Raw genomic sequence first — 18,240 nt, forward strand, 5'->3', positions numbered from 1 at the left:
TTTGTTTATATAGTTCCTGTGTCTGTTTTGGCAGGATATGCTCAGGTATTTTATACTGTCTAGGTATTTTAAATGGTCTAAAACAATATTGAATACTATTGCTGACATAGTGCAGTTTCTCTGTTTTTCACTTTGATTAAATCTATTTTAACTTTGAGGTCATGATTATTATCCCTGCCTTTTTTACATACTAAATTCTACTCCTGCCTTTTATTTTATCTTTATGTGTATCTCATTTTTGTGTTTCCTGAAAGCAACATATTGTCGAATTCAAATTTTTAATCTGCTGTCTCTGTTTTATGGGTAAATTTGTCCCATTCACATTCTAAGCTACAATTACTTGTGTATTTTCCTCCTTCCAGTTTTTTCTCACTATCCTTCTCACTTTATTTACCCTATCCTTTCTCACTCCTCTGCTTTATTTCTACCTGTAAGCTTGCCCTCCTATTCCTTAGCCTACCCACCCACCTAAGAGTCCCTCCTTTTATCCTCTCCCCCTGCCATGTTTCTCCTTGCCCACTTATTTCTTTCTGAATTTAGAAGATTTTTATACCCTTCTAGACATATATGCTGTTTAACCCGTTCCCAATAAAAGTAAAGTTCCAGCACTACCCATCTTCCCCCCTACTAGCGTCTTCTGTATTAGTCTTTCCTTTTATGCCTTATTTGTATGAGATAATTACTCCTTTTTATCTCTCCCTGCACAGTTTTATTTTCTTAGAATCTCCCCATCATACTCAGGTCAGCTCACGTTTTTCTTTCAAACTACCCAAATAATGACAATCATAAGAGTATTGCTAATATTTTCATATGTACAAAGTAAACAATTTGACTAAATTTTTTTTTATTGTTGCTTCCAATATTTTGTCCTCAACAAACTTGATGTGCCTGTAAGTTTTCTTCCTGGGATTTCTTTCAGGTGGTGATTGGTGGATCTCCATTCAGTTCAAATGCTCTGATCTCTCAGTGCCTCAGTTTCCCCAACTATAATATCAGGGGGCTAAGTTCCTTACCAGTTCCAAACTTACAAATTGTAATTTGCAATTTTCATGTTTTACACTAGATAATCCTCTTTGGTAGATTAAATTTTCATTTCTCTTTAGCAGCAGAAATTACGAAGAAATTTAGGGAAGAATGCCACTATTTTCTTAACAGATGCTAGACTTACTAAACACACACACACACACACACACACAATGCACACAGTGTTTCTGTATTCTCATATTTAGGATTTATTGTTTGAAATATTTGAGGTACTTTCTAACAATCTATCATAACTGCTCCCTGTTTCCTAGTCTGCTCTAGTCCTAATTATATAGTTCCATTCTTCTCTCCTTTCAGTTTTCCTTTCTTGTCAAAAGGGAGATTGGTAGTCCTTAGTTAAGAGGTGATCACGAAGCTGGGCCTTGTGGCACATACCTGTAATCCCAGCTACTGAGGAGGCTTCAGCTGTTGGTTCTTTTGAGCTCAGTAATTCTGAGGTGCCATGGGCTGAGCCAATCAGGTGTCCACACTAAGCTTAATATGATTAATGTAGTGAGCCCCTGGGGAGGGGGAGACCACCTGGGTGCTGAAGGAGGGAGATACATTGGCTCAAGTCAGAGGCAAGTCAGTGCTTTTATGCTGATCAGAAACTTTCCAAACTGGACAAGATAAAGAGACCCAGCCCCTGAGAGAGAGAGAGAAGGCAGGCTTGAGGGCAGGGCAAAGATATCACAAGTGTTGAGGAACAAACACATTTGAGTCTAATTGATTTAATCAGAAGTATTGAAACAGCTATGAAAAAATGAGACACTTGGAAACAGTAGGCTGTTGTTTACAATGTTACATTTGCCGTAAATACTTGGTTAATTTTGATTCAAAAACAGCTCTAGCACCTAGTCTGGATAGGCTGTTGTAGATTAGGAGATAAAATAGAGGCTGTACTTAAAGTTGGGAAGGCCAAGTTTACATCCCACCTCAGATCCTCAGTAGCTGTTTGACTGTGAGGCAAATCACAATTTTTTCTGAGTCTCAGTTTCCTCGTCTGGAGAAAGGAGATTATCTGGTAAGGACGTGGCTTCAACCAGGATAGGTCAGTACCTGTTCTGCAATTGATAATCATACAACTTAGTCTAGGCCACTGAGGGGTTACATTATTTGCCTCAATTCTCAAAGTCTGTCAGAGGAGGGTGTTAATGAGCATAAGAATGAGGTCATAACATTGTAGATTTAGACCTGGAAAGAATCTCCAAAGATCATTTGCTCTAACCTCCTCATTTTATAGGTAATGTATATGAAATACTTTGCAAAACTTAAAGTACTGCATAAATTACGATTTTTAATAGTATTCTTATCATTCTTATTCCCCCAAAATAGTGTATTTGGTACAATTAGAACAGTATTTGCATATCAAATATGTACCCTTAATTAGGAGTCTTAACTACTGTCTAATATATTTTCTAACTTTTTGATAACATCAGTGTCCTATTCCTTTTGATTTAAATAGTATCTTAATAATATCAGCTTCTGGAGATGAAATATACTACTGTCCTATCATGATGTTTTCCTGGCTCTGTTCTCTCTTTGCTAAGTAGGAAGATTTATTTTGAAGTGAGACATTGCTGGATGTTCTTATTTAACTATTTCTTTTCTATCTCCTTCTCACTTGACTTTTGGAGCCAATCACTAAGTTTTGGGAGAAGTCATTTATATGACACTAGCTCCCAGGGACTCTGTTCTTTGATATATCCTTGGGTTTGCTTAAATAAGCCCTTTCAAAAGCCCTTCTTCTCCTCTGTTTGCATTACTACTTGATTGCTTGATTAAGAACCCCACATCCTTCCCCTTTTCACTACTCACACAGCAAACCACCTTAGCAGGCCAAGTCCTCATTACCTCTTATTTAGAGTATTGTAATTTTTCTTCCTACTTCAAGTACCTCCCTTTAGGAATTCTCTAAGAATGTCTTCTTCACTGACTTCCCAGAATGATTTAACTGAGTTCACATCACATTAAGAGTGAATACAGTTAAATTCAAATCTTCAGTGCCTTAAGAAAATCTTAAAGTAGTATGAAAAATTAGTTTTTAGGGTTATTGTTACTAAAAGTAAATATTCCATTTTACACAATGATGACAAAAAGACTTGTTAATCTAGAGAAGTAAATAGAATAAACAAAATTTAAATAAGTTAAGATAGATTTAGGAATTCCAGCTTAATAGTTAGAAAGAAGTTGGGGGCGTTCGGGATACATCTGAAGACAGGATTGTAGTATGAAACAACCAAAAAAACCACTTGGTGCCACTGTGCTGAGTAGGGCCAAGATGACAATAAGAACACAGACTTAAAAGGAAAAAGAAGAAGTATTTCTATCCATTAAAGTTGCTTCTGTCTTTTGGGCCAGCTGTTACGCAGCTCCTTGGTGAATAACAGAACACAAGCAAAAGTAGCAGAAGAACTGGGTATGCAGGAATATGCTATCACCAATGACAAGACCAAGAGACCTGTTGCTCTGCGCACTAAGACCTTGGCTGATCTTTTGGAATGTGAGTCCCCTCAGAATGAAACTTTTCACCTAACCTTTATTTTTCAGATTGAAAAGGTTAAACCAGATGTAATCCGTTTTTAGGGTGATATGGCTAAAATCATCTTTCATGTTCTTGTGCTTTTTATCATGCTTTTTCCATAGTGTTTGTTAGAAAGAGAATAATTTGGAATTACAAAATTGTTAATCATGCATGTCATAATTTCAATTTGGTTTTCTTTTTAGATATGTTCACTTTTATATAAAGTTGGGTAAGAAAATATAGAGATTTAGAATTCTAAAGCATAATCCTTTTACACTGAAGAATCATTAGTTGTCATCTCATCATAGGGCACCAAGGAGCATTCATTTATTCACTAAGTTCTGAAGCCTCTTGATACATTGTGATCAATAAATTGTTATTTTGGTACAAAATCTCACGATGAGCTTTTATAGCAATTTGTATCCAATGAGCAAAACATAAATATTTTATTATTTATTCATATTGTGTTATATTTTCAAATGACAGTGCCGTTTAAATTCTTTATGCTGAATTTCCATGTTTTTTGAAGTATTGCTTGAACTAAGGAGATCCTTGGTTTCACATGTCTATATCTTTGTAATGTCTAATTTGCTAACAGTTGAAACTAACAATATGTCATTGACCACAAAAAGAAATGGGTCCATTTGCAAAGTAAAAACAAAAAACAAACAGCCAAAAAGGAAATTAAATTTAAATAAAATTAAAATTTTACTGATTTGGAAAAGTTAAGAATTATTGTCACTGTTTTTCTTAGCTTAGTGAAAAATGTTTTTAAAGTTATTTTTCCCAAATAAAATATTCACTCTGTAAAGGTAAGATTTTAAAACTAACATTTTTAAAGTCATTTTTTAAACCAGTAAAATTGCTGTACTTTAAAAATTAGTTTTATTTTTACTTTAATCAATGAGTCAAGCTTTTATTTGCACTTAGTTTATTGATTGTGCATTTCTACATATGGTCCTTAAACATAGAAAACTTAGAGCCTGAAGCAAGCAAATGACTTTAATATCACTGTTTGGATCCCCAAAATGTTTAGTGTTATAAATTCCCCTTACTATTTTAGAATATATGTGGGTTTGAAGGACAACTTTAAGATATTTGTTAATATATTTGTGGGTCGGCCGGTCTGTTACTTAACTATAATCTTATCCCCAAATATCATTCATCTTCTAGCCTAGTTCCTTAGTTGCTGTGAGACCCATAGTGTGTCAAATATAACTTGTTCCTTTTTCTTCACTAGTATACAGTAGGGTGGTTTTTACAGGAGTAGGTTTAACCACTCCTCACACTCTCCAACTATGCTACTGTTCCTTGTAGTTAGAATTAAAAGGCAGACGTGCTTTCTGTTCTAAGAGATAGGAAGTGGCATTAGTGGAAAAAGAGAACCAAGAATTTTTGAATGTTATTATATTTTCTTTTAATGATCTAGACTCATTGATGATGGTTAACATAGTTTTATTTAAAAGATCTTTTTAAATATTCTCTTTTTCAGCATTTATTGCTGCACTATACATTGATAAGGATTTGGAATACGTTCACACTTTCATGAATGTGTGCTTCTTTCCAAGGCTAAAGGTTAGTTCTTAAAAAAAACTTCTAACTCTAGATATTCTTTTAGTTTGTTATTTTAATAGTCAGTGATGCCAAAACCATTATTGAATAGTCTTTTGGGGACTTACTGCAGGAGTTCATTTTGAATCAGGATTGGAATGATCCTAAATCCCAACTTCAGCAGTGCTGCCTGACCCTTAGAACAGAGGGAAAAGAGCCCGACATTCCTCTCTATAAGTAAGTAAGCTATCACCTGTAGACCATGGTCTTTGTACATGGTATACTCAGACTTGATTATCCTGATTGAGAAAATATTTCATGTGACCAATATATAAAATTATACGGCACTTTTCAGTGGAAAGGACAGTCTGAAGACCTGGGTTCTGACTCTAGTCCAGCTTGCCATGGTTGTCAACTCACTTAACCTTTCTGACCTGACCCACACTGTCTTAGGGGTAAAATGAAGGGTGTAAACTAGATGATTTTAAAGTCCTCTTTATGTTCTAAAATTCTGTTATTCTTATATGTTAATAATTGAAGCAGTAAACTAATTTTCTCAGAGATAAGAAAATCTTACATGTAGTTTTTCCAGTTAATATTTGGATAATCTTTTCCATTACACTCTTTTTAGTTGTTGCTAGGCTGTAAACTATCATATAAATGTATTACATGTATATTTATTAAACTACACTTGCCTTCTGTGTATATTGTAGATGCAACTATAAAATTAATAGGTCTAACACAGAGCTGAGTTTATACATCCAGATAATACTTATTCTCTTCAGCCCATCTGAAAGCCATGTACTGATTCAGTGATGCTGCTATTGTTTAGAGAGTATCCTTGGAACTCTTCTTTGGAAATTACCTTCAGGGCTTGCGGCACATTCTTTTGACTATTACGGTATTTATAGGTTTGTGGGTCTGTTACTTAACCTTAGTCTTATCCCCAAACAGCATTCATTTTCTACTCTAAAGTAGCTCTTCACTTGCCATTGAGACCCACAAGAGTATGCCAAATATAACTTGTTCCTTTTTCTTCAACTATTGACATCCTCAGTGATGACAAATCTTTCTTCCTTTGGGGTGAATTTTCTTTGTGAAAAGAGAAAAAAGGCAGGGCTTTTGAATGGGTTGTTCAAACTGCACAGTACTACTTTTGGTCAAAAAAAGGTGGGATTATAAAGTAATGACTGATCTGTTTTTATGGCTCATATATAGTCTCTAAAGGAAAATCCAGAGAAGTACCCAGAAAAATTTTGAGCAAAGACAGAAGCACTTTAAAGTGTGTCCACTTTTTAAAAACATTTTTATTATTTTACTGAAACCTATATGCTTAAACAGAATGTATTTGTATAGAGAGTACTCCACATTAATTTTTAACACCATAAGACCTCTAAGTGGCTTAAAACAAATTCTTTTCAGAACTTCATCTGTGGGTTTTAAATTGTTCTCTAAGATACTTACAGAATATCCTTTCATTTGGATATCACAAAAGATTATACTAACTGGCTAATTGACATTTCCTCCATAAAGAAGAAACTGAGGTACAGAGATAGAACAGCAAAATTATTTACCGAATGCACTATAAATGAAAACTGGGTCTCAATATCAGAAAGTTGTTCCTGTGAAAGAGTGTTTGATTTATTCTGAGGATAAAGGAAAGAAACTAAACTGTTCCTAATGAATTTAATGATAGTACAAAGTATGACATAGGAAGTTTAAAATGTTTTCTTATTTAAGTGATGATTATGATTCCATAAAAGCAAGCTGGTAAAGCTGCATTTGGAGTGTGGGGATCTGGGTTCATATCCCTACACTGCAGCTATTATCCGCATGACCTTGGACCTCAATTTCCTCATCTCTGAAAGAGAGAATTGGACTGGATGGTGTCTGAGGTCCCTTCCAGCTCTGAATCAGTGATCCCATTTAATGGAAACATGTTGTGATAATATATATATATATATATATTTGCCATTATGTTTTTTTCCTTTAAAAAGTTATCAAATGATTCAGAAGTTAAATTTTTTTGATCTTTCTGATATGTCCTGATAGTTGAAAGAACCTGAGAAGGAAGTGAAATCATACCAAAGAGGTTCAAAGTATATTACTAGTGAATTCTCTTCTGCTAAAATTATGGCCTACATTTAACATTTTACAAATAAATAGACCGAAAAAAGTAATTTTTGTTGAAAATATAACACCTGATAGGCAAAACTCAAAAATAGCAACTAGATCCTGCCTATGTCACTTAGTACTTGTATAATCTTGTTAAATTATTTAATTTTTCTGGGCTTCATTTTCCTCATGTATAATGAATGTGTTGATCTATAATGGCCTCTCTTTTAGCTCTAAATCTATGATCCTATGATTTAGAATTTCTTTTTTCTGTTTTGCTTCCAACTTCATTTATTTTTTTGTGTCTGCTTATTTGCTTTAACTTTATTTTTTAGTATACTTTGTTTTTGCTAATTTTTATTGATGTTTTATTTTTATAACAACTTCATTTCTTAATATATTTCCCCACTTTCTTGTACCCAGTGAGCCATCTCTCTTAAAAAATAAATAAAGCTTAAAAAAAAAAAAGAACAGCCAGGGTTGAGGGAAAAGGACATTCAATAAAACTAACCAATAAAGCAGTCAGGTCTGCAAGTCTATGCAGTCTTCCTCAGGATTAGTCCTCCTATCTCTGCAAAGCAGGGGAGGGAGGTACATTTGCTCATGTCTTTGTCATGGCCAGCCTTGGCTATTATAATTACCCTGCATTTAGTTTCATTTTGTTATTTCCGTTTTCATTTTTGTAGTCATTGTGCATATTCTTTTCTTGGTTCTGATTACTTCATCTGGCATTATTTTATATATATTTGTCATTCTCATTGTGTGATAATATTTCATTACATTCATGTGCCATAATTTATTCATCCATTCTCCAAAAGATGGCTGTTTAGTTTGTTTCTAGTTCTTTGCTACCACAAAAAGTGTTGCTGTGAATGAATATGTGATATATATGTGAATTTTCTGTCTTTGACCTTCTTGTGGCATATGCCTAGCAGTGGGATCTCTGGGTCAAAAGGTATGGCCATTTAATTATTTTCTTAGTATAATTCCAGATTGCTTTCCAGGAAGGCTGGAACAATTCACAGTTCCACCAACAGAGTGTCTTTTTCCTCTCTCGTCCTTCCAACATTGACCCTTCTAATCTTTGCTGGAGTTCTGAGTGTTAGGTAAAACCTAATAGTTGTCTTGATTTGCATTTCTTTTATATTAATGATTTGGAATCATCTTTCTTATGATTCTTAATAGTTTGTAACTCTTCTTTTGAGTACTATTTGTTCATATCCTTTGACCACTTGTAATTTGGAAGTAGGCTTTTGATTTTATATATTTATGTTATTTCCTATATATCTTGGATTTCAAATGGTTAAAAGGGATAGTTCCTAAGATCTAGTTTTGGGGAGAAAGCATTCCAAACAGAATTTTTCTTACTTCATATTAAAAACTTTGTATGTGTGTTAATTTATTGCCCTACAAATACCTACTTTTAACCCTTACTCCTTCACCAGCACTCTTATTGCTGCCTACCCCACCCCACCTAGGTGCTGAGTAGTTGTTTGCTCTTGGAGTACTATGTAATTCCCAATTGGGAAGAGTCTACTTTACTAAAAATAATATATCTCTCTTTCTCAGGACTCTTCAGACAGTGGGGCCGTCTCATGCAAGAACTTACACTGTGGCTGTTTATTTCAAAGGGGAAAGAATAGGCTGTGGTAAAGGCCCAAGGTAGGGAGAAAATAATTTTTTTTTGTTTTGGCTTTTAAATTTTGAAGACCTTTCTTTTATTTGAGAAGCCCCAAGGTAACAATTCTAGGGGTTACATAGTGTAATTCAGGAGCAGTAGCCTCGAACTCAGGTGACCTGAGTTCTAGCTTCAGTTTTCTGACTAATTTGTTTTTGATCCCAGGCAAATAGCACTTTATCATTTTGGGTCTCAGTTGCCTCAGTTATAAAATGTGGGGATTGGATAAATGTAGATGACCTCTAATCTCCTTTCCATCTTCAAGAGACCCAATTTTGATATTTCAGCTACTAAATAGATTTGGCGCATGTGATTTCAGAGTAAACTTTCTTCTTGATGTTAGACCATGAGCCTCAACACTCAACTAGAAAAGACATTCTTGAGAATGAAAATGCTGAGTTGGGGGTGGGGGGGGGGACTGTAAATCAGAGGAAAGGATAAATTACAATAGCAACATGCACATTAATGATAGATCATTTTAGAAAATATTGTACCTGCAGATGTCTGAGGTTAATAAAAGATGTAGCCCTGGACTTGATGGCCTCTCTGGTCCCTTCCAGCTCTCCCTCTTTGATCCTAGATAACTATAAATTACACACACACACAACACACACATACACACACACACACACGCATATATCCTATGTAACTAATTCTAAAAGCTACATATGAAAACCATTATTGTTATTTTATAAGTGCACATATGTTTCTGGAAAATATTGTTTAATTTTTAGATAATACTTAAACTTTTCTTTCTTTTTAATAGTATTCAGCAAGCAGAAATGGGAGCTGCAATGGATGCCCTTGAAAAATGTAAGGTGATCCCCATATCTATTGTGTTATAAGATCACAACGTATTTAATGTTTTATAGAAAGGAAAGGAGAGAACAGAACAACAAGTAGTAATATAGTCCTACTTTTTTCTTCATAACTTTGTATTGAAATTGCATAAATATGGGCTTAAAGTAATCAGCATTAACACTAGCATGCTTCTTTAAAGCATATTCTAGATTTTTTTCTTAACGTGATCTTGTAAAAACTTGTTTTGTCCTACATAGTGTAATAATCAACCAACTTTGGTTTATATTCTCTGATTCTTACTTATTTGCCTTAAGAACCTGATACAGTATAGCCATTAGCTGAATCAATCAGCTTTGCCCTGAGATAGGGTGATAGGAAGATAAAATTGATTTAATTACTCCTTCCAAAAAAGGGTTTCTGAGACTACACAATGGTATATTTTCCCTGTACCAAAATAAACATGAGAGTTGATCCATTGATATGTAAGTATCTCCTACTCTAATTAAATATTTGTTTTTGTCTTCCAGTCGTGAGTGACTCTTCATGACCTTATGGACCATAACACACCAGTGCTGTCCATGGGGGTTTTCTTGGCAAAGATAATGTAGTGGTTTGCCATTTCCTTTTCCAGTGGATTAAGGCAGATGAGTTAAATGACTTGCTTAGAGTCACACAGCTAAAAAGTATCTGAGTTCTGATTTGAACTCAGGTCTTCCCAACTTCAGAACTAATACTCTATCCACTGAGTCACCTACCTTCTTCTAATTAAATATATAAATTTCAGATTTTGAAATTGAATTGATAAATTATAGGCCCAATTAATTTAAGCTTCAAATAGGTCAGCCTAAGTAAAGTATCTTGTGTATTAGATCTGCTTTCAGAGTATGAAATTGCAACCCAGATTCATTAGTTGTAAATACTTAGACTGAATAAAGCAGGATGTAAAGTTTTAGAAACTGTAAGTGCCCAACCACAGGATCCTCAAACGTGGAAATATTTCCTGTGATCTAAGGAAGATGAATATGGCTTATAGGCCGTTGGCTTCTTTTAATAGAACATCTCTTACAGTTCATGAGCAGAAGATGGAAAGATAATGAACTAGACAATTTATTTTTTCAAATTTTTTATTAATTTATTTTGATTTATCACCAATCACTTCCATAAGCTTTTGAGTTTTAAATTTTTCTCTCCCTTTCCAAGATGACACACAATCTGATATAGGCTATACATATACATTCCTATTAAACATATTTTCACACTAGTCATGTTGTAAGGAAGAATTAGAACCAATAAGAGGAACCACACGAAAGAGGAAACAAAACAGAAGAAAAAAATTGCAAATAATATGCTTCAATCTGCATTCAAACTCCATAGTTCTTTCTTTGGATGTGGATAGCATTTTCTATCATGAGACTTTTGGAGACGTCTTAGATGCTTGCATTGCTGAGAAGTGCTAAGTCTATCAAAGTTAGTCATCACACCATGGCTATTACTGTGAACGTTCTCCTGGTTCTTCCCACTTCACTCAGCATCAGTCCATACAAGTCTTTCCAGGTTTATTCTGAGGTCTTCGTGCTCATCATTTCTTGTAGCACAATAGCATTTCATTACATTTATATACCACAACTTGTTCAGCCATTTCCCAATTGATGGGAATCCCTTCAATTTCCAATTCTTTGCCACCACTGAAAGAGCTGCTATAAATATTTTTGTACATGTGGGTCCTTTTCCCATTTTTATGATTTCTTTGGGATACAGCCCTAGAAGTACTATTGCTGGGTCAAAGGCTATGCACATTTTTATACACCTTTGGACATATGAACTAGACAATTTAGATGGATTCAAAACAAGTTGAAGAAATGGACTCACAAAGATGTTGTTTGTGGTTCAATGTCAGTGTTCCAGGACATCACCAGTGGAGCACCTACCACAGGGATCTATGCTTGGCCTTTTACTGTTTAACACTTTTAATCAGTAACTTGGATAAAGATGTAGAAAGTAGGAATATCGTGTTCAGGCAACACAAAGCTGGAAGGAATAGTCAATACACTGAAAAACAGTCAGGATCCAAAAATGACAGGCTAGAAAACTGGACTGGATCTAGTAATATGAAATTCAGTAGGGATAAATATAAATTTTATATTTGGACACAAAAAATCAGCCTCATAAGTCTAAGGTGGGTGAAGCATAGTTATCCTTTTGTATGAAATAGATCTGGGAGTTTAAGTAGACCATAAACTCTGTGACAGGACAACCAAAACAGGTAATGAGTACTTGGTGTACATGGAGAGAGGCATAGCTTCCAGGAACAGGTTAGTGAACATTTCACTGCACTGTACTCTCATCATATTTCATCAGAAATACTGTGCTCAATTCTTGGCACCAGAGTTTAAGAAGCTGGATAAGCTGGAGAGTGGAGGAGGATGCTCAAGATGATGAAGGGCCTTGAGTCTGTATCATATGAAGGTCAATTGAAGAACTAGGAAAGTTTAGCCTGGAAAAGAGAAAACTCGAAGAGGACAGCTGTCCCTCTGAGAGATAGCTGTCTTCAAATATTAAAGAGGTTATCATTTAGAGGAAGGATTAGATTTGTTGTGTTTGGCCCCAGAAGCAGAACCAGGAGCAATCGGTGGAAGTTGCAAAAAGACCACTTTAGCATTAATGTTCAGGAAAACTTCCTAACAATTAGAACTGAACCAATGTGGAATGAGGTGCGGTTGGTTTCTCCTTCTTAAAGGTATTCAGGCAGAGGCTGGAGAGTCACTGAAGTAGAGCGTATGTACTGTAGATTTGACTCTATTCCTATTTCTTTCTTTTTTTTTTCAAAAGTAAAAGATAATTTTTTTTTTACTTCCATCTTGATGTATTCTTTCATTTTCATGCTATTTGGCTAGTTAGTGTGAGCTTTTGTGGTCAGACTAACTAATCAAATAGCTCTTCTGCTATTTTCTTTTCAAAAACTCTAGTTCTCTACAAATCACATCATGATAGTGTGAGCCATTTATTTTTTCAGAGATTTTAGTGTAGAATGTCTTTCACAATACCCTGTGTACAGCCCCACTTCAGTGTGCCCTTTAATTTTCCCTGTAAAGCACTTGTTGCTGCAAGAGTGATTTTAAAGTATGTGAGAGGGAAAATTCCCAAATTGTGCCTGTGCATTTTAGCATTTCTGTTTGCTTTGATGATTCTCATCCTCAAAGTTAGTAGCAGATGTTAAAATCATCTTAAAATCATGGTCGGATGATCCAGGACTTCCCAATTTGTTTGAGTGCTGAATGAATAAGAGAAAATGACAAAACTAGCATTTTTCTCCTTTCCTTACAAAAGGGGGGGAAAGCAATTTGAAGTATTCTCTGCACTAGTGGCTGTTCTTTATTAAATGTAAAATATTTCTCCTTGTGTCAGATAACTTTCCCCAGATGGCCCATCAGAAGCGGTTCATTGAACGGAAATACAGACAAGAGTTGAAAGAAATGAGGTGGGAAAGAGAGCATCAGGAGAAAGAGCCAGATGAGACTGATGAAGTAAGGAGATAAAGGAGGGCATGGAAGCAGTGGCATATTTAGTTGCTTAATAACTATGACTGTGGCCCATGGAGACATAACCTAGTTTCATGTAGACAGTGAATGAAGTGTACCCATTGAAATAAAATACAAAGTCAGGTTGTTGTCATAAGGGCCTTTTCATCTGTTTTTGCTGTCTTTTAATTAGGAAATACTATATTTCTCTTCATTTTGAAGAATAATTTGATGACCTTGCATATATACAGTATTCTTAATTGTTTGTTCTTTTTAAGTATAGAATCCAGTAAGTATGTCCTTCCAGGAATATAACCCTATTTCTGTGTCTCAGGTGGTGACACCATACATACAAGTGAAACGTGAAGAATTAAGTCCGTGAACCAAATTTTGGTCTACAGTATGCCAGACAGCTGTACTTTCGAAAACATCTGATGGACGTGGAAGCCAGTTCTCTCTAAGCAGTTTGTCTTCTGTAGAAAGGAGACTCTAATAATAGGCTTAAAAAGGAGGGGAAAAAAAGACATCTGTATGTTCCAGTGTCATTGGAATGGACATTTGAATCACAGACCATATATTCTTTGAGAGTTTAGTGGTGAAAAAAGGTAGTAAAAACTAAGTTAAATAGTTGAAAAGTGATTTTGAAAATAATGTTTTTTAAGTTAATTTTATTGGTGTCTAATAAAGGGAAAAAAGTATTTTAAGGCTCCCCTAAAAAAGGATATTATTCCTGGTCCCTGTTTCCAAAGTAAGGATCCCCATTTTTCTTGATTTGTCACTTTCAAAAATGCAGAATTATAATCCTTTAGAAAATACAACAAGCTATTTTTAAAACTTGGCCCTTAATTCTGCCTATTTGTCTTTATACTTTTCGTATTTCAAAATATTTGGAGAAAACACACAGCAAAGTGCCTTCTATGTTGTGGGAGGGGTGGAAGTGGCTTATTTTTTTATGACAGTATTGAATAGAGTTCACTATAGAATATTTGAACTGGAAAGGACCTTAGAAATCCTATAGTCCAATCTCTTTATTAGACAGGTGATGAAACAGGCCCAGTGAAGTGAGTGCTGTGTGATCACCCTCCAACACCAAGATAAGACAACAGACCTGTACTCAGTTCTTTGTATCACACCAAAAATTGAATACAAGTATAGAAATTGGAATTATCCTATCCCTAACCTTTGTGATGTTGGAGCATCAGAGTCATAAGTTTGTTTAGTACTACCAGACTCTTAAAGTATGCTTCTTTCCACCTTAACAAATTGTGTGTATGTCTGGGTTATTGTCTACTTAAGTTCTAATGTAATGCCTCCTCATTGACTAGAGGTGGTCCTGAGTTTTAATGATTATGCCATCAGAGCACAGCCTCTGGCAGGTTCTACCAAGTTATAAACGCTTCAGTTATGAGCCCGAGAGCAGGCTCTTGATCTGTTGCCTGAGGACCAGCCTAGTCAAGTTCAAGGAGGCTCATTGCCAGAAGGTTGATCTCCAGGTAATGGATATTTCTTTTTTTGCCTGGTAGCAACTTATGGGACCATCCATTATGTCATGGGAGAGTTTTGAAATTTGTCAGTGGATGGAGCACTTACACTAATAAAACCACTCATTCTATATTATATTAGCAGGTATTAGTAAGGGCTGCAGTGAATGTCAGGAATATCTTGCCAAACACCTAGGGAACAGAGTATATGTGGGGCTGGAGAAGCTTTCACTGAGTCCCTATGTATCATTGTGTCTTGAAAATAAAACCAGCCTGCTATGTGTCAAGGAATAATTCTTAGTTCCATGTAGAACCATGTTTTCTCTAGTCCTTGTCATTTTTCTTCCTTGTACTATTTGTGACCTTTTTCAGCTTCTGTCTCTAATACTGTATGCTGCTGAGATTTGGAGAAGTGTAAAAGTTTCATATCAGAATGTTAATATGGAAAAAATTTAACAAGAGATGTTCCTGATAAATGTCTGATGTCCATGACATGAAAGGAATTGGTGCACATATGTAAAGCTTGAAAGCCATTACCCAATAGCTGTGTGCAAAAGATATGAACGTTTTCCAAAAGAATAAATATTAACTACTAGCAACCATTTGAAAGAACGCTTCAAATTACTTGTAATGAGGAACTATAAATTAAAATATTTCTGAAACTTCATACCTCACCACTTGATAAAGATGAAAATAGTAATGCTGAAGATATTATGTGGGGGAAAAGCACCCTAAAGTAATGGTAGTGTAACTTTGAATTGGTCCAACCAGCCATTCTGGAAAACAGTTTGAAACGTAATAGAAGAGTCACTGTACTCTGTATAATTTTTGACCCAGTGATCACTACTTTGCATGTAGGCCAGTTGGTTAGAGACAAAAAGGAATGATCCTAGATGCACAAATAATAGTATAGCTGCAGTTTTTGTGATAGCAAAAATACTCTGCAGTTTTTGTGATAGCAAAAATACTCAGATCAAACTGGGTGCCCACAAATTGGGGAATGGCTGAACAAATTTTGTTATATTAATGTAATGAAATAGTAGAGTGCCATAAGAAATTGCAAGTACAAAAAATTCAGACAAACTTGGAATGACTTTCACACATTGATGCAGAAGAAAAAGAAGACTATGCTTAATGACTGTAGTAATATAAAGGAAAACTATCCCAGTGGACACTGGAAGTCTGATCAGTGCAATGCAGAGTACTGCCTGTGAAACATACCTCTCTCCAGAGATGTTATGATAGACCCTATGTGTGAAATGAGACCTGTATTGTCAATTATGGCTGATGTGTCCTTTTGTTTTGCTTCACTATGCTTATTTGTTAGAATGGAGAGGGTGGGGGAAGGGATTATTGAGAAGTGACAGCAATGTAAAAAAAAATCAATAAAGCATCTATTCAAAAGCAAAGCCATGCCAATAAGATTCTTACATTATATAGCCAGTTGAGATTGGAAATGACAACAGAGGCCATCTGTGTCAACCTGATTTAAAATACTCTACATCTCTGACAAGTGGTTATCCAGTTACACTTGAGAGACCTAGTAAAGTAGGTAGGTCTCACTCTTTCTCAAGGTAGCCCATTTCAATAGCACTAATTTTTAAGAAGTTTTCCCTTACATTAAGCCTAAATTTGGCTCTTGGTAACTTCTTTTGATTGTCCCTAGTTCTGCCCTAGAACAAGTCTAAAATTTCTTCCTAATAATAGTAACTGGCATCTATATGAGGTTTTAATATAGAATTTCACTTGATCTTCACAACAATCCTGTGAGGTAGGTGCTATTATCATCACCATTTTTCATGAGGAAACTGAGGTTGAGAGGTTGTGACTTGCCCAGGATCTCACAGCTTGTAAATATCTGAGGCAGAATTAGAACTCTTAAGTCTTCCTGATACCAAGGCCAGCACACTCTTATCTCCTGCGCTATGAAATCTCTGCAAGTCAAGTGAATTAATGAATAAGTGACTATTAAGGGCTTATGTGTAAAGAGCTAGGGATACTGAAAACAAAGATAATCCCTGCTTTCAAAGATCTGACATTTTTGGTGGGGAGAGACATCTATAAAAGATTTCAACTGCAAGTGAGATGGGAAAATCTCATGTACTTAAAAGGGCAGCATCAAAACAGATGGTAATGCCTCATGTCCTGACCTAAGTCTTCTCCAACCTAAACATTCCCAGGTCCTTTATGTGAGGAAAGACACAAGCCAGATGCTATTTAAATAAGATCATTTACCAACTGGGGAGGTCAGGACTAAACATAATACTCTACATGACCAATAGTGGCAGCAAAACAGTAACCATAACTTCATTCTGAACATTTTCCCTTTTTTGATACAACCTAAAATCACATTAACTTTTTTTGGCTGCCATGCCTATTATTTAGGCAGATTGGGAAAGCTATTTAAATGTCGCAGCTTTTTGCAAAATGGGGGGCGAGGGGGGAGGCTGCAGAAATTTTACACTGGTAGATCTGTATTTGAGTCCCATTGCTTAAAGAAGGATCAAAGCAAAAGTGGATGTGAATGACTTGGTTCAGTTCACCATCACTACAAGAAAATGATTCCAAAGTTTCATTGGCATCATCTTTACCTATAAAAGAACTTTGATTTCTCAAGTATTATGAGCTCAGTAAATTGAATCAAGTTAGACAGGAGCTGAAACAACTGCATAACTTTGATTTGGATTAATTAATTATGACTGCAGATAAAGTTACAGTCAGTTAACTTGTAGCAAACGACATTTCCATCATGCATCAATATGGGTTTCCTTCCTCTTAGGCCATGGGGACAGAATGTTAAGTCTTCTGTTAGTCATGGTTGATATATAGGGAAGTTTTTTGACTTAACTATTTTGTTTTTGTTTTCCTAATACAAGCAATTATGAAAGGGGGCATTATTGGAGAGGATCATGGTGTAAAAAAACAAAATGCATTATTTTAACAAAAGAAAAAAAGTTTTCTCAATGCTCTCACTTTCAGATTTGACCCTTCTTACTATTTTAAGTCATTGTGAAGTGATCCAATATTTAGTGGATCTTTGCATTCTTTTCTCAAAAAATCTTCACCATATACATACACACACACACACATATGTGTGTATATATATATATATATATATTCCTTATATAACCTAGTGAAGTTTTACCTGTTACAGAGCATTTCATACGAATTAGCATCTCCATTTAACAGAGGAAGCAAGTTCAGAGAGATGACTGGTCTAAGGTCACACAATTAGTAATAGCTGAAAATAAAATCCAGATCACCAAGCCCAGTGTGCTTTTCCATTAGGAAAAAATAAAATAAAATTCTTCTATCTTTCAACAATCTAAATAGAGCAAACCAGGAATAGAATATGCTTTGGAGTAGAGGTGTCAAACTTTGGACCTGCAGAACTTGTGAGTGGGTGGGCTCAAACCAGATTAAAATGTAGGAAATGTTTAACAAAATAAATAAAAACGCACCATAGATAATGTGCATTGGTGATTTTCTAAGTCAGTATGAAGTCAACAGTGATCCATTTGTATTTGAGTTTAGAGCAAAGTTGCTAGT

At 35.2% G+C, this 18,240-nt stretch overlaps 1 protein-coding gene across 7 annotated transcripts in view; it reads left to right on the forward strand.

Moving 5' to 3' along the window:
* The window catches only part of DROSHA (drosha ribonuclease III), a 112,301-nt gene extending 96,245 nt beyond the window's left edge, over positions 1 to 16,056 (forward strand). For 5 of the 7 annotated variants that reach the window (XM_027868870.1, XM_027868869.1, XM_027868873.1 and 2 more), the window contains 7 exons: positions 3,385 to 3,526; positions 5,040 to 5,122; positions 5,232 to 5,335; positions 8,783 to 8,875; positions 9,658 to 9,704; positions 13,098 to 13,216; positions 13,545 to 16,056. In XM_027868870.1, the coding sequence (XP_027724671.1) occupies positions 3,385 to 3,526; positions 5,040 to 5,122; positions 5,232 to 5,335; positions 8,783 to 8,875; positions 9,658 to 9,704; positions 13,098 to 13,216; positions 13,545 to 13,592 (636 nt within the window). In that variant the 3' untranslated portion in view covers positions 13,593 to 16,056. Of the gene's footprint in view, positions 1 to 3,384; positions 3,527 to 5,039; positions 5,123 to 5,231; positions 5,336 to 8,782; positions 8,876 to 9,657; positions 9,705 to 13,097; positions 13,229 to 13,544 lie in introns of those variants that run through there. The other 2 variants (XM_027868874.1, XR_003569689.1) reach the window with 2 other exon arrangements.
* The last annotated feature ends 2,184 nt before the right edge of the window (positions 16,057 to 18,240 follow it).

This window comes from Vombatus ursinus, unplaced genomic scaffold, assembly GCF_900497805.2.
Source record: "Vombatus ursinus unplaced genomic scaffold, bare-nosed wombat genome assembly UNPS02014791.1, whole genome shotgun sequence".
NCBI classification, from domain to species: domain Eukaryota; kingdom Metazoa; phylum Chordata; class Mammalia; order Diprotodontia; family Vombatidae; genus Vombatus; species Vombatus ursinus.